This window comes from Pseudonaja textilis, chromosome 1 (genome assembly GCF_049901715.1).
Source record: "Pseudonaja textilis isolate UNSWEBS1 chromosome 1, rPseTex1.2, whole genome shotgun sequence".
Classification (NCBI taxonomy): domain Eukaryota; kingdom Metazoa; phylum Chordata; class Lepidosauria; order Squamata; family Elapidae; genus Pseudonaja; species Pseudonaja textilis.
The window spans coordinates 109,675,541-109,699,503 of NC_141990.1; the positions used below are offsets into that span (position 1 = coordinate 109,675,541).

Here is a 23,963-nt window from a genome sequence, read left to right on the forward strand (position 1 = left end):
TTTCCAGTTATCCCTGGTTCTCTAGACAAGAGTGATTTATGCAGCTGAGGATGACATGGCAAATTACTGCCACTCCCTAACCTTTTTAAAAATTGCTAATACTATTGTAATCTGTAATTACAGAAATCAGCGTGAGAATTGCAGCACTGTATAATTATCTCTTTCTGATACTTTATTGCTGAATGAATTATTAATCTAGATCATTCTTTTATATTTGCAACAGCTAAGGAGTCATATTAATATATGATTACATTTCATTATTTCTGCCTTTTGTGTTTTTGGATGTTGTAATCAGTAATTCATTTTGTTTTTGTTTTTAGTACGCCCAAATATTCACGTGGTTATAAATTACATTGTGGTTCAACATTTAGTGATTTTTAATGCTCTGCTTACTCCTCATGTTACTTAGTTTGTAATGAATTTCAAGACAGTACCACACAATAAATGAGGTGAGAAACGTCTGAAGAAAAGAAGACTCCAGTCACATACTACAGGATGAATTAACTGGATCAGCTTTTTCTAACCTAAGATTTTCCAAATACAGTAAAGGAGAATATTTGTAGCTCAACATTGAAATAAAGGGTTCTTGGTGTTTTCTGAGCTTGGTTGGTTTTTCTGCAGATGTTTCATTACCCAAACTAGATAATATCATCAGTGCTAGACTAACAGTGATGATGTTACCTAGTTTAAGTAATAAAACATCTGCAAGAAAACAGTCAAGTTCAGAGGGCACCAAGGACTCCTCACTTTCCAAAGCTTCTGAACAGCCCAAGAATCCTAATTTTCAACCCCAACACATCTGTAGCTGGAGAAGGCTGATATAGAGCATATCTTACTACATCTGAACAATTGTAGCTCCAACTCACATTCTTGAAATCAGATGAGTACTGCTGCCCCACAAGAAATATTGATTTTTAAAATGCAACACAAGGAAAGATCATTTTTAAATTTACATTTTCCTTCTTTGAAGATAGGAATGATATTGCTCAATGTAAGCATTTTGGTATATGACTGAGATTTGCCAGGAAGTACAATACTGATACTCTTGTTATGATTAAAACTATAGCTTGCTTTGCCTTGATCTCCCCATGCCTTCCCACCATCACCATTTGCATGTAGCTATCTAGGACAAAAGATTTTTAAAACTCTCTATTACAGTAATAGTTGAAATGATGTGCAGATTTACTTATATACAGGAAAGCACTGTATATATGAAATTAATGAATAGATAAATACATTAGTATATTTTACATATGAGACTTTCCAACTTTGAGAAGAGGAACTCTGTGGTTCCTCCTAATTAATTAGCTATGTAATATACTTTAGTGATTTTTAATTCCATTTATGTTTGAGAAGTAAACGCTGTATTGAATTTTGCAGTGGAGTCTGCTTGTAATTTAGAATTTTGAAACAGATTAATATACTGACCTGAAGTGTGTGAATACCTGTTTTGTGGGAACTCTTTCTTTCAATTTGATAATTTACAGGTTTTCAGTATGTTGTGGGGCAGCAATATACTGTAAATGAGTGGATCCAATTAGAGTTTCCTTTATCTTTGGTTATTTCTAACAGAGCTGCAAAGTTAAATTATGAAATTAAAAAGAAAAAGTTTCTTTGCACATTAGATAGATCTTCCTTATTTTTTCAAAATCTATTGTATAGGCTTCATATTTCTGTGGTGTGGGGTAAATGGAACCTGTTGATGTTTAACTGTGAAGAGGAACCAATGTTAGACGGAGAGTAGTGAGGGACATATTTTGAGGTGACACAGTATGAAGGAACTGGAAGGGAGGAGTTAAGAAAAATAAAGCAGTTTGTATGCAGAGAACTCACGTGTTAGGAGTATTATTACAAAATACGACATGATGTTAGAAGTTTTGTAGCACGGTAATGGAACAACGAGGTCTACCCAAAAGAGGAAAATGAGCGGCAGTGCAGATGAGCAGAATGAAGAAGGAGTTAGCAGAATGGCTAGCATACCCAGCACTACTTTTAACATCCAACCACTGGAGCCAAATGAGTGGACAAAATGGATACGGCGATTTGAGAGATTTAGGCAAGCAAGCAATCTCACAATAAGCTCTGAAGAAAATCAGGTGAACACTTTGATTTATTGTATGGGAGACGAAGCAGATGATGTTCTGCGTGGCCTGAGACTCAGTGAAGCTGATCAGCGTCAGTATACTAAAGTAAGAGACGGCTTTCAGTCATTCTTTGTAGTAAAAAAGAACATTGTGTATGAGCGTGCAAGATTTAATATGCACAAACAAGAAGCAAATGAGACAGTTGATGCATTTGTCACAGCGCTATATGCATTAGCAGAACACTGTAACTATGGAGCACTACATGACGAGCTCATCAGAGACAGGATTGTAGTAGGTTTGGTCGATACATGGCTATCAGAACGCATGCAAATGGAAAAAGACCTAGACCTGGATAAAGCTATTAATATGGCAAGACAATCAGAGGAGATTAAAAAGCAGCAAACCACATTGAGAAGTGATGCTAGTGCTGTAAACCTAAAGGATGTGAACTCTTTGGACAGATTGTTTAAAGGCAGGCATCAGAAGGAAAAGCAAAAATTCAGCAGATCAAAGAATGATAGAGAAAAGCCTCAAAGCAGGCAAAACAAAAACACTAAAGACCCCCAGTGTCACAAATGCGGTGGCATGCTTCACCCTAGACAGGAATGTCCTGCTAAGGATGCTAAATGCCATACATGTGGGGAAAAGGGTCACTTATCAATGTGTATGTTTTGCAAGCAAGGCGGTGCGTGGCATTGAGGAAGAGGAGAGAAGCTTCTTTCTTGGTTCTGTAACATCACATGCTGATCCATGGACTGTGGAAATCAGAATGATAGATAAAAACATCACGTTCAAGTTGGATACCGGAGCAGATGTCACTGTTGTTTCACAAAAGAATTTCGCCAACATTTTTCACAACACACAGGTGCTGGTGCTGCAAAAAGCAGAGAGACCTCTACTGGGTCCAGGGAGAATTCCACTGGAAGTGATGGGGTTTGCCAAACTACAGCTAAAGAAAGGAGCAAAACAAATTACAGAGAAGGTGTATGTGGTCAAAAACCTGAGTATGCCTTTGCTGGGACTGCCAGCTATTGTAGCTCTTGGTCTGTTGGTTTGTGTGGACACTATTAACATTGAAAACCTGAAGTCAAGCTACCCTAAATTATGCACTGGCCTAGGGGAGGTTCGACAACCTTATTGTATTAAGCTCAAACCTGATGCTGTGCCTTTCTCTTTGAAAACCCCAAGGAGGATTCCCCTACCATTGATGGGGAAAGTCAAAGATGAGCTTCAACGCATGGAAAACTTGGGAGTAATCACTCATGTGGAAGAGCCTACAGACTGGTGCGCAGGCATGGTAGTGGTGTCCAAGAAGGACAGCAAAAAGGTGCGTTTGTGTGTGGACCTGACTGGCTTGAACAAGTATGTGTGTCGTGAAAAATTCATTTTACCATCAGTAGAACAGAGTCTTGGAATGCTGGCTGGTGCTAAAATGTTCAGTAAATTAGACGCCAACATGGGGTTTTGGCAGATACCCCTCACCGAGGATTCAGCAAAGTATACCACATTCATTACACCCTTCAGGCGGTTCCACTTTAACCATCTTCCATTTGGCATTGCCTCAGCACCCGAACATTTCCAATGTATGGTGGTGGAAGTTACACAGGGGCTGGAAGGTATAGTTTGCCATATTGATGATCTACTGGTGTGGGGACGGGACCAAGAAGAACATGACAATCGACTATGCAGTGCTAAAAAAACCTGGAAAAGGCGGGAATCACTCTGAACATGGATAAGTGTGAACTCTCCAGGAGTGAGGTGGTTTTTTTGGGTCACATCATCTCTGATGCAGGGATATGACCTGACCCAAGGAAAACAGAGGCTATCAGAGCTATTAAGGAGCCCTCTAGTGTGAATGAACTGAGGAGTTTTCTTGGCATGGTAAACCAGCTGGGGAAGTTCATCCCTCAGTTGGCAGAAAAAGACAAGCCACTTCGTGATCTCCTTTCTAAGAAAAACTGTTGGGTTTGGGATGTGGAACAGGTCAGGGCATTTAAGACATTGAAAGATGCTTTGTCTTCCCCTCTGGTGCTGGCCATGTATGATCCAAACAAAGTGACGAAAGTGTCAGCGGATGCATCGTCATATGGCTTGGGGCCGTTCTTCTTCAAGAGTGGGGAGATAAATGGAAGCCTGTGGCTTACGTGTCGCGTTCACTCACTCCAACTGAAAAACGCTATGCACAGGTGGAAAAAGAAGGCCTGGCTCTAACCTGGGCATGTGAAAGATTTCAGGATTTCCTCCTAGGAAAGCATTTCTGCTTGGAGACTGACCACAAATCACTTGTCAGTTTGTTTCGAGACCAAGCACTAGCTCTTCTACCCTTGAGAATTCAGCGATTCAGGATGAGGCTCATGCGTTATTCTTACTACATTGTGCATGTGCCTGGAAAGTCACTTTGGACAGCAGACAGATTGCCACGTTCACCTGTGGACTCTCACATGTCCAAAGCAGAACTGGAGCTAATGGAAAGCACTAACAAATATGTGGACTGTGTAGTAGACACCTTGCCTGGTAGCCACACATATATGGAAATCATAAAAGAGCAGTTGCAAGCTGATAGTATTTGCTCTCGAGTCATGAAATTGTGTGCAGATGGATGGCCAATGCATGCAAAACAGGAACCTGCACTGAGAGGATACTGGCCAGAACGAGCTACACTCACTGTACAAGATGAATTATTACTGAAAGACACTAGGCTTGTGATCCCATCCACTCTGAGGAATGAGGTGTTGGAGAGGCTGCTTGAAGGACACCAAGGGGTGGTGAAATGCAAAGAACGTGCTCATCAGTCTGTGTGGTGGCCAGGACTCAGTCAGCAGGTCAGTGAAATGTTGCTCAAATGCAGGACATGTATTCAAGAGCGTCAGAATCCTAAAGAGCCACTCATGACATCTGAGTGCCCTGAAAGACCATGGCAAAAGTTAGGGACTGACATGTTTGTACTTGGAAGGAAATCATACTTAGTTGTGATAGACTATTTCTCCAGATATATCAAGATTGCACTGCTATCGAACACTAAGTCAACTGATGTCATTGTCCACCTGAAGTCAATCTTTGCCCGGCATGGGATTCCAGAGGAGTTGATGTCAGACAATGGACCACAGTTTTCTGGCCAAGATTTCTCTCATTTTGCATCCACATATGGGTTCAAACATGTTACCAGCAGTCCAAAGTTTCCACAAAGTAACAGAGAAGCTGAACATGCAGTTCAGACAGTGAAAAGTCTCTTGAAAAAGGCTAGCGACCCTTATCTGGCCCTGCTTGCCTACAGAGCTACCCCTCTCCAGAGTGGGTTCAGTCTGGCTCAGCTGCTTATGGGGTGACGTTTTCATACCACTGTGCCGACTCTTCCCTCTCAGCTAGACCCAGCATTGCCAGATGTTGACCATTTTCCTCGTAAAGAGAGAGAGAAGAGGAAATTGAATACTGAATACTACAACAGGAGACATCGTGCAAAACCTCTTAGTGATTTGGTACCAGGAGAGCATGTATGGGTCACTGATACAAAAGAATCTGGGACTGTGCTGCAGAATCACATGAGTCCAAGGTCATATCTGGTGGATGTACCTAAAGGTGTGGTGAGACACAATCGTCAGCACTTGATACCCTTACACACACATGCAAGTGAACAAGGAGTGGTGGAGCAGCAGGAGTTGCCAGAGGCAAACAGTGAACAAGTTTCTACATCACCTGGGAAAATACTTAAAAACTTTCCTAGTGTGACAGCTACCCCAAGGACAAGGTCTGGGAGAGCTATAGTTAAACCAGAGAGACTGAATCTGTGAACTGAGAAAGTGAAAAAGAGTTAATGTTGATCTGTAGTTCAGTAAGAAATCTAAGATGCAGAATAGTTTAAACACCGTTAGGTGTATTGGATTAGTAAATAGTTATATGATAACATTTTCTTCCCAACAGGATTTAGATAGGAACCGACCTTCAACAAAAGAGGCAGAATAATCCTCTAAGGTCTGGTGAGACAAAGGTAGTCTACCCTTTGTTCTCTAGAAAAGGGAGATGTGGTGTAGGGTAAATGGAACCTGTTGATGTTTAACTGTGAAGAGGAACCAATGTTAGACAGAGAGTAGTGAGGGACATATTTTGAGGTGACACAGTATAAAGGAACTGGAAGGGAGGAGTTAAGAAAAATAAAGCAGTTTGTGTGCAGAGAACTCACGTGTTAGGAGTATTATTTCAAAATACAATTTCCTTTAAAAATAGCCTATATAAGCATGTGTAACTGACAGAAATATTTCAAATAGGGTACTATTTGCTTAATTCAAGATACCATGTATGACATTTCTCTAACATGTTCTTCAGCCTCCAACTATTTTGTATGAAAAGTCTTTCTACAACTGCCATAAAGATCCCTTCATTCATTCGCTCCAGTTATATGCCATAATATGTTGACTGTCCTGTGCCAGATGTGTAAGTGAAGTAAGTGAGTCTCTCAAATACTCCTGCCAATTACCTGGACATGACTGGCCAGTTTTGTGGAAGGTACATAAGTAATTTGCCACAGCTGCTTTCTGTGTTATTTTGTGACAATCTAGATTTCCTGGGTTCCTCCATCTAAGTGCTAACCAGATCCATCCCTGAAGAGCTTTTTTGATATAGCCAAAGTCATTCTGATGCTGATATCTGCTGGAACTTCAAACCAAAGGGCCTGCTAGCTAATAAATTGTGATAGGTGCTCTGGTTCAGTCAATATTCGCACTTGACCTTCTCAACCAGCTTGTCAATGTTTCAGCATATTCCTTTACTTATGCCTTCCCATGGGAAGGAAGCTGCGCTTTAATTTCCCACAATCCCTTTTATCCATGGATTTTGGCTTACATTGCTAATCAAACATTTATATGTGGTTGCTGTTTCCCCTCATCTACCCGGAACCCACTGTCATTAACACAGAGAATAGTAGATTTCTCTTTTCTGATTGAATTTAAAAGTTCTTAGGGCAACCTCACTATGATGTTGCCTGATATCAGCATTTCAGTCTTGGTGACAGCCAGAAATGTGGAGGTGTCTTTTGTTCAATGTGCTACCTTCTGGAAGCCTTCATTGTTACTCTGAACTGTTCCCAGTTTGAATTCTCTGGATATTTTGGAAACAGCCACAATAACACTACTTAACAAGAGGTGAAATTGGATATGGTATTAGAAAATGACTTGAGGAATAGAAATCTTTGCTGCTGTGACTACATATTCTGAGTCCTTGATTTCAACCCTTATAGCAATAGCACTTAAACTTATATACCGCTTTATAGTGCTTTCCAGCCCTCTCAAAGCAGTTTACAGAGTTAGCATATTGCCCCCAACAATCTGGGTCCTCATTTTACCCACCTCGGAAGGATGGAAGGCTGAGTCAACCTTGAGCCTGGTGGGATTTGATCTGTCAGATTTGCAGTAGGAGTAGCTTGCAGTACTGCACTCTAACCACTGCACCACCAAGGCTCCCTAATTATAGTTTAGTACTACTTACTTTCAAAGAAGAAAAAAGTTTTCATTAAATCAGTTCCAGTCTGTTAGTTATAGAAGGATGTCACATCTTATTAATGCTTTCTTTTGGGGGTTTCTTTTGGGTCTTTGTCCTGCCAATGTGTAATAACTTTTATTTCCTTTTTTTCAGTTACACATTTTAGTTATATAGCTAATTTTACATGGCTTGAAAAGCATGAATAAATGCAAAGATGCATTTTAGTTGTCTTCCTGTTGGTGTTATAAAGTCAGTGGGCTGGAAGAAGTCATTTTGCCACTTAATTCAACTATTTGACCAGTGTAGAAATGGCAGCCTATTCTCCTCTTGAGTATATCTAAATATACTTTCTTTTAAACAGGTTCATTCTCATTCTCCTCTTATTTTTGGAAGATAACATACTGTTATCTATTCTTCTTTATCCTATCTTCTAAAATACATTCTTCTATCTTCCTATCTTAAGAACAAAGAGAATTTAAAAAGAGTGAGCTCATTTCAAAAGTTTGCAGAATGCTGTCATATCCACCATCAGTAACTATTTTCTCAAGGCTAAAACCCTACTCCATCTTCATAGGACACAGGTTCTAGACCCTAAATCTCCTATTACTTTCTCTGAAACCATACCAATTGCTAAATGCAATTTTCAGCATGGAGTTTGACCAAACTAGAATAAAGTGGAAAATTACACCTCTGTTGGTTGAGATCTAAAATTATCACTTGATTGTTTCATACTGAATTTGCAATCAACTACCAAGGTGACATAGTGGTTAGAATAGTATTTCTGCTGACTGCCGGCTGACTGCAGTTTGGCAATTCGGATCTCACCAGGCTCAAGGTTGACTCAGCCTTCCATCCTTCTGAGGTTGGTAAAATGAGGACTCAGATTGTTGGGGACAATATGCTGACTCTGTAAATTGCTTAGAGAAGCCTGTAAAAGCACTGAAAAGCGGCATATAAGTCTAAGTGCTATGGCTACAAGTAGAAGACTTTGCTTACTACCAAGCCAAAATCTTGTTTCACACATTTGTCTTTCATTTCACAAGTGTCTGTCTGACTTACCTAAATTTCATTCAGATACTTTCAGTGTATTTTTCTAATCTAATAAGGTAGTTTTGAATGTTATTTTCTGTTTTCTGTTTGCTACTCCACCCAGTTTATTATCTGCAAATTTGAAAAGCATTCCTTGCACTTCTTTATCAAAGCCTCCTCCTCCTCCTCCTCCTCCCATGTTGCTAGCCTTACAGCATTACTTTTAGTTCCATGAATGGGCTTGGCCCTTCGTAATTTCTTTGGAAATAAAAATGATGAATAGCTGCAGCCTGATGCTTTCCAATTTCCCAGGAAAAAGACAAACCTAAACAGGGAGTTTGGAAGTTTTTTTGAAGGAAGAAAGACAATTAGAAGAAGTATTAGTTGCATTTTGTTAAGGCAGTATTTGTAACTGATTATGCCTTTTATGGTAGTCATCTTGCAAATAGGGAAGCTTCCCTGTATCAATCATTTTCAGTCATTTTGCCAGGGTGCAGAAAAGAAAACAGTCACAAGGATGATGCAATAGTTTTAAATAGTCTTTAAATAGTCTTGCTCCATTTTAAAAAATAGAATCTATTTTAATACTATTGTAAAATAAGCCAGTAGAGCTATGACTGTAAAACATATAAGCCTGTTTTTTCCAGACTATGTCAATTTATATAAGTTTCAATTAGGTTAATATCTTTGACCTAGCTTGTTTCAGTTTCATAAAGACCTTTCCAAATAATTAATGATCTGTTTCATTTATCTGCCTAATTTTTTTGAGGGGAAAATCATCTAGCCTTCTTATATTATTTTATGTAGATGAAGTACAGTAATACAATCAAGAACACAATTGTGCTTCACAGGTGTCCACAGCAAACTGAGATTTCATGTACGAATGTATTTTGTTCTCTTGTCAGTATCACAGACTTGCTTATAAGTTTATATCAAGTGACTGGTATTTATTTCTTTTGAAGTACAGATAAGTCTTTGACTTACAACAGTTCATTTTAGTGACTGTTTGAAGTTACAACGGCACAGAAAAAAGTGACCTATGACCATTTTTTCACAGTTATGACCATAGCAGCATCCCCATGGTCACGTGGTTTACATTTGAATGCTTGACGGCTGGTTCATATTTCTGTCCTAGGGCAATGTAATTCCCTTTTGTGACCTGCCAACAAGCAAAGTCAATGGGGAAGCCAAGTTCACTTAAGAATTATGTTATTAATTTAACAACTGCAGTGATTACTTAACAAATGTGGCAAGAAAAATCATAAAATGGGGCAAAACTTACTTAACAGATTTCTCACCTAGAAACATAAATTCTGGGCTCAATTGTGGTTAGAAGTCAAGGACTACCTATATTTATTTCTATTAAATTTCTGCATTTAGAAGTACATTTCAGGTCTACTTCAGCCTAAATATCATAGAATTCCAAAGATGCTTATTTCTGTAAGTATGTGTTTTAGTGCAGTGCCTAGATGCATTTGTTCTGGGCCAGGAAGTTCCTAATTCAAGTTTCATCTCCTACAAACTCTCAAGATGTAGTTGGGCAAACCATTAACCCTCAGGCCTCCTCCATTAGCCGCACTGAGTAATTGCAGCTCTACTTTTCAGATTCTATATAAGATAACTGAGATAAACTTCGCAAGCTCTATTTTAGGGTTTTAAGCATAGTTATATCATAATTCTGTTGGCTTTTGCTATCTGAACCAGTATAATAAGATGTGAGCTGCTCATGTGTCATTTTTAAGGGGTCTAATATGTGTTTTGAATGTAAAAATCCCCAACCAAGTTGTCCTTAAAACTGGAGACCTACTGTAATGTTGAGAATTTCAACCACCGTTTCCTGTAATGCCACTAAGCGCCAGTAATTCTAAAACACTAGAAAACGATAGGTTGAATACTGTTGTTTTACAAAGATTGTCTCAGATATTTTATCCTATCCCCCTTTTCTCCAGGCAGCTTATACTATTGAAACAGTGTTTAATAATAGCTTTCAATATTTCTTAAAATCCAGCCCTCTCATTCAGCATTGTGGAGAAGAAAAAGCCAACTGAGTAAAAACCCTATAATGCAATTGTCTTTCCAGAGAGAGAGAGAGATTTCTTGAATTCTTTGTTGTAGCTAAGAATTAAAATGCTGATCAGCAGTTCTGCAGAGAGCTGGCTCAACTATGCAGTGTGCAGAAATCATGATGTAATCTTCCTTTTTGTTTTTGTTTTTAAAAATTGCAAGCACTGTAATAACTCACTTTGGCCTTCTATCTCTCTCTTATTGTTTGTTGCTTCTATTTTAGGGTGTGAACGGAATGTCTGTGGATGAGAAGCCTGAATCCCCCATGTATGTGTATGAGTCAACAGTCCATTGTACCAATATCCTCCTATGCCTCAATGACCAACGGAAGCAGGATATTCTCTGTGACGTGACTTTGATTGTGGAGGGCAAAGAATTCCGAGCCCATCGGGCTGTGCTGGCTGCATGCAGCGAATACTTCTTGCAGGCGTTAGTCGGGCAAACAGAAAATGACCTGGTGGTCAGTCTGCCAGAAGAGGTATAGTATGCCATTGTTTGTCAGTCACTTTAAAAGAACCTTTCAAACTGGGTAGCTAGGAGAGAAAACAAGCTCCTCTCTTTTGTGCCCAACTGCTTAGGAATCAGAGAAACCTGACGGTTTTGAAATATAATCCCCAAAGCTCTCTGCATGTTGCTCAAATCAGACTCTGCTGGAGGGTGTGTTAATCCTGAGAAGGAGAGTGGGACGCTATGCTGAAACAAGCACCCTCGGGTCTGCAGGGTTAGAGAGCAAAAGCAAAGGAAACAGCCTGCCAGGAGCAAGGAAACATCAAACGAGAAGGAAGGAAGAGGGAAAGCAGGAAGAGGTCCAAGCAGCACAATGGACGGAGTGAATCCTTCGTCCAGTGCTTTAAAAAGAATATGTAAAAACATGACCACCCTAAGCCAAATTGCTGTGCACTTTAGGGAAGAAAGCATCTCAAAGCTAAACCAGAAGCAGGATGATTAATTCTGCTTCACTAGTTCAGATTTCCTTTGAAAGACCTCCGTGAGACTTAAACACAACAAAAGATCCTCCATTTTTTACCCTACCAAAGTGCTGGGATCCTTTGGGATGTTTTTGTGCCTGGGTGCATTGCTAAAGGAAAGAAGGTGGCTTGCTAAGATTTGGGGTTGAAATTGACGATTGTGCAGGTGTAATTTGCCCAGTGATTTGTAAATCCTACCTTGAAAAATAACCTCGCAGGTTGGACAAGAGGAATTGGGGGGGAGGGGGGGGATACATTTAATAAAAAACATCAAAGAGAACAGTGCACTCAGCAAATCTTTTTCCAAGTTCAGTGCTCTGTCAAGGAAAAGAGTTTGCAAGCCCAGATTTGTCAGGTTAAGAGAGGGTCACTGGGACACTTTTGCTTGCCCATATGTAATTGCATAATACTTGAAAATGTTTGAAAGAATGCTTGCTTAAGCTTCTTTGCTTGAAAAGTACATAATATATCTTTTATATTGGTCCCAATAGGCTTAATGTGTTGACAGATTCGATAATTGAATAGACCAGGCACACTAAAGGTCAGCATGTTATCAAACTCCCCAATTAAATAAAAATATTTTTATGACAATGAAATACATTGCATCTGATTTTTAAAATTGCAATCTTAATAGGGTGCCACCATATATGTAAATTAGGTAAATTTACTATTGTGCATTTGTTCATTTTTATCCAAGAATTTACTATATGTGGAAAAATATATTACACATTTTGTGTCGGCATAGTCAATTGATAACAAAGGTCTGAAAATAACCGCAGGATTTCTTCCCACCAAAACCACCTGAAGATTCTCCTACCATAATTCCTTTCTACCCTCATTCATGCATTTGCCATAGTTTTTTGTAGTTTTTCTAGTTGTGCATCCTGCCTCTGGCTTAGTTATCTACTTGCAATAGCTATTATGTTACTATTGCAGGAAGATAAGATGGGGTCATGAAGACCATCACTTCTTGTCCAATCTGTTGCCCAAGGTCAAGAAGATCCTCTCTAATGCTAGAACCAAAGTTCAACATGTTATCTCATACCAACAAAAAAAAAACCCGGGTGAAAGATTCTCACTCCAGTTTCCATAATGATATATTCTGGATTTTGGCAATATGACTTGGAATAAGAAGGTTATAAACATTCTGTATTTGCTATCAGTAGGCATTTCTCTCTAGAAGACCTAGAAAAGAGGAGAAGGCATTCAGCAAGGCTTCCAGTGAATTTGGTCTGGAGCATGTATAGATTTTGTTGGTCTTTTTAGGTTTTTTTTTAATAAAATGACCTTGCTTATTCCTTTTTGTTATTCAGCTAATAATTCCTCTGTTACTTGGCCTTTTATGACGATTATGGGTAGGAAGCTCTTTTAATTTTGGGGTGACTTCAGAATATTTTGATCAGAGCTCCTTTCAATCTTAGTCAGTGAAACTGGATTAGCGAGATTTGTACCTTTTCGTATCCCAGTTCAGATATGAATTGTCACCTTAAACAAATCACAAAGTGCTCATCAGAAGTATCACTACTAGCAAAGTTGTGTCTCCTTCAAATTGATAAAGGTGATCTCAGTCAGAGTTAACTCCTTGCCATTTCTTGACAAGATTTATTGTCTTAGCTGCAGAATAAAACTGAAGGTCATAAGATTATTGTAATACAAAAGGGATAAGAAATATTAAATGCATTAAACCTTAAGGATGTGCAATAAATTAATATTTTATGCTAGTCTTGCGAGTTGGATGCAAACCCAATTAGGCATATAAAATGCAATTATTCTATTGAGCCCTGTTTAATTCTATGGGAGTTACATGGTAGATAAGATTGCAATCTAAGTCTCTTATAAAACCCTAATCTTGTATATTAAAAATACATGGTATGTACCTTGGTCTATTTCTTTCTCCTTAAAAAAGTGGATTCATGATTTTACAATACCCTTGTGCACACTGAAAAGGAGGCATCCTTTTCTAAATACGTGCTGAAATTGGGCCCTATTAAATTCCAATCAGTCATTTTCTAAGAAAGAGATTAAAATTATAGCCTTGGTTTGATCTCTGTTCCTTTTCATTTTTCTTTATTTACGTGTGGAACCCATTCCTTTTGACAAGACATTCTAATTAATCTTTTCATTCATGATAAGAATTAAAGTAGCAATTGGGAATATTTCCCATTTCCCATCTAGATTACCAGAGAGGGGGAAAAATGTGATAGAAAGACATGCATGGCTGTGAGCCAAGGATATAGTAGGTCATGCCAATATTAGTTGGCAGCCAGCCATTATCTAATTAACATGACTTCATCACTATAAGTAATAATTCTTAGGAAATGATTGAGTCATTTGTGGTGCCATGGTACTTTTATTTTAGAAATAGTCAGTACTGTTTATAGTGGTGTCTGAGTCATTGGATTGCCTTCCCTTTGCCAATTAAAGCAAAGCTGCATTAGTCATAGTGAGTTGAAAGCTGAATGGAAGGAGATAACACTGGGTTCATTTTCCCCTGCTCTTGACAGAGTCAGACAACAGGAATTAGCTCCATTGCAAGTAATAGTCTTGGGTCATTCAGGTACAAGCTAATAAACCACTGTCCACATAAAAGTGGTTCATTAGCAAAGGAGCAGAAATGAAGTGCTCTCAGGCTGAAAGAAGGCAGGCCTTCTCTTCTTCAGAAGGTGAAGAAGAAACGACCTGCTAATTAACCAGAGGGCTATGGCTACCAAGCACAGTTCTAGAAGGGAATTTTGAAGCAGTTGCTCTATGAGAATTTGGGAAAGAAAACATCACTGCCTAAGAACAAAATGACATAAGTCATCCCAAGATTTTGCAATTTGCTTATATAAAATAGCAATAGCACTTAGACTTTTATACTGCTTCATAGTGCTTTGCAGCCCTCTCTAAGCGGTTTACAGAGTCAGCGTATTGCTCCCAACAACCTGGGTTCTCATTGTACCAACCACCCATTGGAAGGATGAATCAACCTTGAGCCAGTCAGAATCGAACTCCTGGCAGTTGGCAGGATTAGCCTGCAATTCTGCATTCTAACCACTGTGCTACCACGACTCCTCTTCATGCTTTATATTGTAGTCTACCACATGTTGGGGAACACTTCCTCATGTCTGTTTCAAAAGTTACACCCATCTCACACCCCTGCCTGTAACATGGCAACCCAAAAGACCAGCTGCTTGACAATCTCTTTCACTCCCAATTTGCCTGTGTGTCAAGACAAAACACTATTTTATACTTATCTCCCATGTTGACTGTTATTGCAAAAGAATGCAGATTAGAGACATAGATGGTAAGGTTGGGGGGGGGGGTGTTGGGGGAGAAGGTCCAGACTGCATTTAAGGTAGGTGTAGGACATTAAGCAAGTCAAATAGGGGATCACATAATAAAGCTTGACCTTGTTGATGAATTAAAACTGCTGTTAAGTGTCAGTGCTGCTATTAAGAACTAACTAATAATCTATAGACTAAGTGACAGATGGATCAGGGTTTTGGCTTGGTTTTCATCATTGTCCAGCATTTTTTATAAAAAAGCTTATGTAGAGGAATTGAAGGGATACTCCTGAAGTTTTAGGGACTTTTTCATGTGCATTTACAGGTAATCCTCGACTTAATAACAGTTCATTTAGCAGCTGTTTTGAAGTTCAGCAACACTGAAAAAGTGACTTACGACCGTTTTTCACAATCGCAGCTGTTGCAGTCTCCCCATGGTCATATCATCAGAATTCAGTTGCTTGGCAATTGAATCCTATTTATGATGGTTGCATTGTCCCAGGGCCATGTGATCACATTTGGTGTTCTTCTGACAAGTATAGTCAATGGGGAAACCAGATTCACTTAAAAACTGTGTTACTAACTTAACAACTGCAGGGATTCACTTTAACAACTGTAGCAAGACAGGTGGTAAAATGAGGCAAAACCCACTTAGCATCAGAAATGTTAGGTTCAGTTGTGCTCTTAAGTCGAGGATTACCTATGTATGTATGTATGTATGTATGTATGTATGTATGTATGTATGTATATGCTGCTCCAGTCAACTGACTGAGTAGTATACAACTTCCTAACAATTAAGTAACAGCTAATTACAACCAACCTATTCAGGATATTATGATCGTCTGTCTCCAGATGCCCTCTCGAAGAGCTATGTTTTGTGGCTCTTCAAGAACAATAAGGGTAGTAGTCTAAACATGTCAGAAGTGGGCTATAGAAAAGCTGTAAGCATTCCCTTCTAGATGAGATTATTCATCTCTGCTTTATACCAACTCTCAACTTGCTGTATATAATAGCAAACTATCAGCTGAGTTTGGGAGCTGAAGTTTTTTTGGGGTGGTGGGGCTCTGCTGTAGTTTATTTCAAATCAAAACCAAGATGCTATTTTCTGTAAACATAAAGTTTGCTAAAGTCCATTTTGCTCCTAGACTCAAGAAAACTGCTATTACTTCTCCCTCTCTTGATGCAGGACTTCACTGCTCCTAGTGCCAGTCTATAAGCATTGTTTACGATATATCTATTCCCTAGCCTGCTTCAATCATTGCACAATACGTAATCAGGATTATATGTATTGGGAGAAGCATCTGGTTGCAGAACTGCTGGCATGTCACTATAATTCCTTCTCCTGAATTTAAAATTTCTTGCAAGCTGTAATGGTGAAATAATTGCATACCAGCAGTTTTGTTTCCCCTCCTGGTGTTCAATCAGGGGTTTTTGTTTTGTTTTGTTTTGCAAATCCCCTGATAAATGCATTAAATGTGTGCCAAACACATGCTATAGATAAAGCACTATAAAATAAAATTTGCTTTCTTTTTGTATTGAGCTGGAGGTTGAGAGAATTTTTATTACTGTAGGATCTGCAGTCATTTGGAGCAGGAAAACTGATTAAATAGCATCCTTTGTGCTCTCCCTGCTAGGCAGATAGAGAAAACCTTAATTGGCTTTTGGTATTCTTTGCTCTGGTGCTTTCAGTTCTACAAAAGTGAAGATGATAACAAATCACTTTCTGAGTATATTGTAAGAGATTAAGGCGTGCAAACAGTGTGCGGTGAAAGTTCCCATGCCTAATAAAAGCCAGATTCAAAATAAACTTGACAATATGGAGAAATGCCCAAATTAAATAAGATAAATCCTATCAGCTAGAAATGCTTTTATGAAGGAAACTCAATCACATTAATACAGGATGAATGACACCTGGCTTGACTATAGTAAATGAGAAAAAAAGTTTTAGGAGGTTTAGTAAACATCTGCTAATGCAGCTTTAGAGTGTGTCAACAGACACAAAGAGTCGAGATAATGAGAAATAAAAATTGTAGTGTTATTTACAATAAGCACTAACCACTACGTTTTTGCATTTCCAAACTATCTGCAGTTGAAAATTTAATCCACGAAGGCTTTTCATGAAATTAACTACCTTGATTTTCCATCATTGTAGCTTGAAGTGCCTTTGTCAATCAAAGCAGCATTCCAGTAGAACAAGTTATCTGTTCTATTCCTTCTCCCCCAAATGCAAACAAGGTCATATCTTTATAGTGCCTAAAGATGGTGATAATTCCCCTTGAATCTCCCTTAGTCAGACCTGCCTACCACATTACATCCAGTTACAGTTGCTGCAATTTGAGAAAGGTATCAAGCAGCTCAATTACCCAGCAGTCCATGACACAGATGAATGAGAGACCTGGATAATCATGGACTCTGTAGGAAAGTTGAATGAGTTGGAAATTATTTTAAACTTTAGGAAGAAACAAGAAGAAAAATGACATGTAAAGTAAGAAAAATTGGGACAAAACATCCTATTTAGAGATATATGTTGTGAGGCTGAGCAGACAGTGATACATCCTCACCTTGGGACATTAATAAATAAATTCTTCAAAAATGCTAATTGAATCAGAATGCATTTGAGGTAAAAATAATAATAAACTTTTGTGCTGAGTATCTTTAGGGAAAATGAAAATAAAACATCAATATCTTTATATAAACCTGCTGCATAAATAGAATTATAAACATGAATCTCTGTTGGGTCAGATCAGCAATGTATGTACTATAGCATGTCTGTTCCATAGTGATCAACCAGATCCATTTTGGAATTTACAAACATGGACAGGAGAGCTAGAAGTCATTGTTACCTAGCACTTAAAATATGTTGCTTTTGACCCCAAAGATTTTTAAAAATCAGTAAAAACAAATAGCTTTTCATAGACTAATTTTTTCCAATTGCCTTTTGAAAAAGTATAAATTGCTATTCATTGCATCTAATTACACTGAGTTCCATAATTTACCTATTGTTTAATCAAACCTGAACCATTCCAAGTTTAGTTTAATGATTGACCCTGGTTTTTAACATTATGAGAGACAGAGAAAAACTTACATTCCTACATTCAATACCATGCCCAATTGAATATATTCCTATCAAGTCGCATACGGTGCCTTTGTTCCATGCATCGTTGTGCACTTGGATTGTATCTGCATGTAGTCCTAGCTTAGGTGATCCCAAATGAGACTGGCAACTCCATCACTAAGTGCTGTGATCTCTAAGCAGAAAATCACATAACCATGACAGGCTTATGATTTCATTTCCCCTTTGGTCATTAAGCAAAACATGTGACTTTATTTCCACATTCTTCTTAACACTACTTGTCAAAAGCTGGTTGTGAAGCACACAAATAGTGATCATGTACCTATGAGACATTGGAACAATAATAAATATGTACCCGTTGCAGTATGCCCAATGATGACCATGTGACTAGGGATGAGACAATGGTAAATGTAACAATTCGTTGCAAAGCTTTTTTTTAACATCCATAATTTTGAACAGTCATTAAAGAAGGCAATCAATAAACAAGTCTGCATGTCAATAAATTTTATTATCCCTTTTAACATATTAATTATAAATCAGTGGGATGAATTAATTGCACAGTATGTTATATTTCAACAATGTATGGACTGACATTTTTAAAGCAAGTCTTAAGAATCAGTGTATATTATTCGGTCAGGGTTGATATTTAGTCTTGTTTGTGGGAGCTAAAAATCAACTTTCACTAAAATATGCTGAAAAAAAGCTGTTGAGACTTCCTGTGCCTTTTCAATTAAAGTTTCTTTTTCTCTGTGAACTGTCATCCAAAAGTCTTTTAGTGATCTTTTTATCTACTTTAATGTAGCAGTCGAAAAAAAGAGCTAACATCTCTTTTTCATTCTGTGACAGGATAATTATTGGTTAAATAACTGGATGGATCTATAATCCCTTTCTAAGGTCTTGGGATCAGTTTGCAGAAGAACCTCTGTTGTCTGGCCAAAGTTCCCCAACTTTTCCAGCTTTGAAGAGCAGTGGGTCGGGAGGGAAAAAAGATGATTTTGTGTGAGTGATGGGCAAGTACTCATGCACGCAGCTCCATTTGCACCAGCAGCTGGCAACTGTCCCTGCTGCTCGCGCAAATTTAGTGCACTTGGTCGTAGATGCTCACTCAAGTAGGCTCACCTGTCACTTCCGCGGTCCAGTTCCGAATGGCTCATGGCCCAGTAATGGGCCACGGGGATCCCTGGTCTGGGGGACACTCATTCAGCAAAATATAGTTTAGAAATACTGTCATAGAATATGCTATTAGGAAAAGTACTAGTTATCTGACTGTTACAAGATTTTATTGTATTGTTCCTAATATATTTGTCTTCCACACTGATGCTTAATTATAGAGTAAATACACCATAGACTACTTAACCACTTTAGGAACATTCTGGGCCATTGTTACCTAAAATCCATATAAAAGGTGATTGTATCTTCATGTATACAATCAGTCAATTTAATTTTTTTCTTGGCAACAATACAGAAATGATAGACAATGTTTGCCATTATCTTCTTTCAGGGATTTTCCAACTCCAGCATAAAATACTCTACAGCCGTAGTCTTTCTTCCAAATAATATCCATGTCTGACTCTGTTTAATTTTTTCAAGATCAGCCAAAGTTAGCTTAGTGATGTTACCTGCTGTGACATCTGTAAGACTATATTTCTCCTTTAAAAGCTTGCAAGGTTTTTATTACATGCAGGAGAAAGCCTTTTTCAAAACACTAGAATTGGATGCAAATTTCCTTATATAGGAATCCTTTTTGCTTAAGAATTAATACATTTACAGGCCATATCAAATAGAGAATAACCGGGAATGTTTCAGGCTACATCAGAAGTATCAAATTCAAATTTCATTGAGGGCCACATCAGGGTTGTGTTTGACCTTGGAGGGCCAGGGAGCATGGCTGGGTTTGGCGTGGCCAGCTCAATGTCACTCATGTCGGGGTGCCTGTGGGGGGAGTTCTCCGTTTTTGGCTCCAACAGCCTCCTGCAGCCCTCTGCCAGCTAAAATAGAGCCCGCAAGGGCCGCACGCAGCCCTCCCAAGCTCCATTTTCACTGGCAGAGGCATTGTGGGCCGGTCCTTCACTGTTTCCACGGTGACCCTGCAGGCCAGATCTAAGCACCCCATGGGCCGGATCCAGCCCAGCTTGTGGCCTTGACTTTGACATCCCTGGTCTACGTGATGAAAGAAAAAGTGGCAGGAAGTTAGTCTTTTAGTGGAAACCAATAGGTGGAACACGCATGATGGGAGGGATTGCTATCAAACAAAGGTGGTATATTTCATAAATGGGCAGAATATACAGGACAAAAATAAAAGGTAAAATATACTAGTGTTTCTGTGAGACATTATTTTAAACACAATTGCCATGTATAGTTTCATAGTTCCATTCTGAACTTAAGAAAGTTCAGCTTCCCAAAAGCTAGGAATTCAACATACGAAGCACAAAATACAGTATATTAAAATAGTGCTTTATCAATATAATAAGCACAGTGCTAGACTTCTTTTATTGCCAAAACCATTTGATTTAGAAAATAACACAATTTTAAGGTTATGATAGTGTACAAGTTTACTATAATGCATGAGATTGGAAAAAATATCATAATGTAGCACAGAATTTCTCAGCCATCCAGCAGGGCCATTACTGACAATCCTGAGAGACGAAGTCCATACATCTAAAGTGGCCCCAAGTTGGAGAAAGCTGCTTGAGTCTGAGTATTCAATGGTTTGAGTGCAATTCACTAATATTAAACTTTGCATTTAATGATGATAAGGGGAATGTCCCATCTTTTTCCAGCTTGATCTTTAAATAGTGATGTGAGGCAATTCTGCCAAACTCTTTGCTGACATCTAGCTCTGAATCACAACATTCACTCCCTCTAATCTCTTTCATCACCAGGCTCATATTTATTATGTGAAATTAATTGCAGATGATTCAGGATAGAAAAAGATATTTTCTCCACAAACTGACTGTTTCATTATAAATTACAAGGCATGTTTCTTAGTGTCAAACATTGGACAGCAATAAAAAGAGCAGGTTCAGGTTTTCCTGTCCTATTAATTTCTACAGTCTGGGAAATTGTATTTTCTGCCACAGTTTTAAGCATCAAACCTTAAAATTAATATATTGATGCTGAATAGTACTAACAAGCCTAATCTGTCCACTCACACCCACTTTTCTTTCCATGCTTCAGCAAGACCCCTCGTGATATACACATAGGGAGGCACAATATAGATCCAAGGCAGAGATGTAACATATTTGGGAAAGAGAAATAACAGCTCAATTTCTGTTACACATATTAGTGGTCCTTAGGTAAAAAATGTTGTTGATGTGAGAATGCAGTCATAGGAAAAACTACACTTAAGCTGCCAGCTCAACTTAAGCTGTTTTAACTCAGCTGCTAATTGAATTAAAGCACAGTAATTGTCCAGGGCAGCTAAGAATCCTAATTTCAATATATTACAAATACACTGGAAGACTGGAAATGTTGGGAAGCAGAGGAAGGCAGAAGGCTAAAAGTAAATTAGGAAGTCTTACATACAACAAACATACACACACATACACACACACACAGAGTAGAGCAAAATAGGCTATAAGGACCTAGTTCTCTTTCTCCATGGAGAGTATTATGTACTCTGATTTGCAGTGACTTTCTTAAGTCTCATTCATCTGTATTCTTTAAAATCTTTTTAACTCCAGCCTGGAATCCTGAACATGCAAACCATGATTGAGAATATAAATACTGCAAAATATGTTTTCCCAAACACCTATATGAGGGCCATGATGCAAAGTGAAATTGGTTTAGGGAGGGGTTATTTTTAAGTATGTTAAATTATTACAGGATTTATAGGACAAATCTCATATGCTTTTCATCTCTCGGTGGTGGGGAATAGTATCATCAATTTTTACTAGTGGTGATCAGAAGAACAAATACACTTGATATTTCCAGAGAGCCAAAAGCCACATGAGTCCTGAGGCCACTGTTCATAGTATACTGTAGTTACTAGCTACAGCTAGATGCTGATATTACAGACGTAACATAATACAACATGCGCCTGCAGCAATTGCTCACTCAGGTCTTCACCATTTGTTTAACCCACTACTAACTTGACAGGTGCTCATTCTTACTTTTACTTGCCTTCCCCCTTTGCTTTTAGAGAATGGCAGTTTGCCTCCATCAATACTTCAAGTGAAAGCAATAAAGCTCACCTGTCTGAATGTGTATATTTTGTTTTGTTCAAAGATTGAATAAGTATGGCATACAATGAAAATCAGTAGGGGCTCATGACTGACAATATTGTGGATTTTGCTGCACAAAAAAGTTCAACTTTAGCTTTTTTTAAAAAAAAACAACCCCCAAAATAAATGGATTGAATGGTCTGAAATCCCACGCATGTGATCAATTGGGCACAATCTATTCCTCCTGAAATATTTTAGAATTTAATTCCCAGTGCCCCCCTCCAGCAACTTGGACAATAACAAGGGATTATGGGTATCACAATGCAAAACCTTTTGAGCAGCAGCAGGCCCCAATCTTTGTGGCTTAGCAGCCTCAGGTGGAAGGAAGACAGGGGAACTGGCCCACGTGAGCAGCAGGCCAATGTGTGCAGCTCAACTTGCACCAGCGGCAGGCCGATGCATACACACATACACGTGCGAGCAACACAGCTCACACGGACCGGTTCTAAATAGGCCACTGCCCAATAATGGCCCAGGGGTTGGGACCCCTGCTTTAGAAGATACCAAATCCAGATACTATCACTTTGCGATATCAGATCGTTATTGGCTCTGCCTTTCACTTCCTTTCTTGCTTTTTGAAGTACAATTTAGAGAGAGCGCTGCTTTATGCAAAATTAAATGATTGATTCAACTAGTTCAGTGTTGTTGGTTCTTTCTGACAACTACTTTTAAAAAAAAAATATGGGCAGAAGTCTCTACTAGTTTCCTAGACAGTGGGACTGGAACCTGGCACTTCTTGTATGCAAAGCAGTTACATTATCTCTCACTTATGGCCTCCTTCAGCTCTCAAAACACAACAATAGCAAAACTCTTTAACAACTTTCCTTTATTATAGAATATGATATAATTTGATATAAGCAAAACTGCCTTATCCCTTGTGCTTCCCCCACACCCCCAGTACGTCTTTTTGACCAGCAGATCCCTTGCCTTCCTTTGTCATTTCAGTGATTCATATATGGAATAAGAGAAACTGTTGTTAGATATGAATAGAAAGCATTCCTAAACATGTTTGTGACTTTGTGTCCTTATCACAAACAGTTCCTCAGCCCTGGTCCCACACTTGCTTTTTCAATATTTTTAGTGTAGTTATGTGTCATATGAATTTTTATGATCTGTTGCATGTTGTTTTTCCAGTTTCTTCCCCTGTAATAGTATCAGTTTTTCAGGCACAGAGGAATACAAACGAAAACCCAAGAGACCACATTAGCATAAAATGTCCCGGTTATGTCAGTTTGATTAATCTGTCTCTTTGTCTCCACTCTATATGATAAGTGCTATTAATGGCTGCAACACTTCATATGTCAAAGTCTTTCTTCTTAATGACTTGAAAATGTGGTTTATTTCCCCCTCCCCTTTTTGTATTATTTTTCTCATTTAGCATTCCACTCAAGAACAGATTTATGCTGGGCTCTTTCATTATCTTACTGGTTTCAGCACTCCAGTGATTACGTATAGTGTTGAATAAAGATGTGATCCAGGGGTAGCAGCTGCTGATGCAGGCTGAAAATAGATCTGGTATACACTCAGCACTCTTCCCAAAGGTCTTTTATTTATTAGTAACAGTCTTGTTGTTAGCCTGGATTCGGATTTAGTAAGATTTTTTTTTTCAGAGCAGTGACTTTGCTCTATTTACTGATGTGTGTGTATGTGTGTGTGTGTGTGTGTTTTAATTGCTCCTGTTTTGTACCAAAAGAGTGGCTTCAACTAGCACAGTTATAATACTATCCTGATCAAATGATCTGGCCCAGCCTGCATTCATGTCTTCTTTCCTTCCTTGTAAACAA

At 38.6% G+C, this 23,963-nt stretch overlaps 1 protein-coding gene and 1 long non-coding RNA gene across 3 annotated transcripts in view; one reads left to right on the forward strand and one right to left on the reverse strand.

Annotated features, from left to right (window-relative positions):
• Positions 1-23,963, forward strand: part of BACH2 (BACH transcriptional regulator 2) — a 175,915-nt gene that overhangs the window by 126,600 nt on the left and 25,352 nt on the right. For both annotated transcript variants that reach the window (XM_026726723.2, XM_087914197.1), the window contains exon 3: positions 10,873-11,127. In XM_026726723.2, the coding sequence (XP_026582508.1) occupies positions 10,885-11,127 (243 nt within the window). In that variant the 5' untranslated portion in view covers positions 10,873-10,884. The remainder of the gene's footprint in view (positions 1-10,872; positions 11,128-23,963) is intronic.
• The window catches only part of LOC148127757 (uncharacterized), a 149,461-nt gene that overhangs the window by 107,226 nt on the left and 18,272 nt on the right, over positions 1-23,963 (reverse strand). The gene's annotated exons all lie outside the window — the stretch shown is intronic.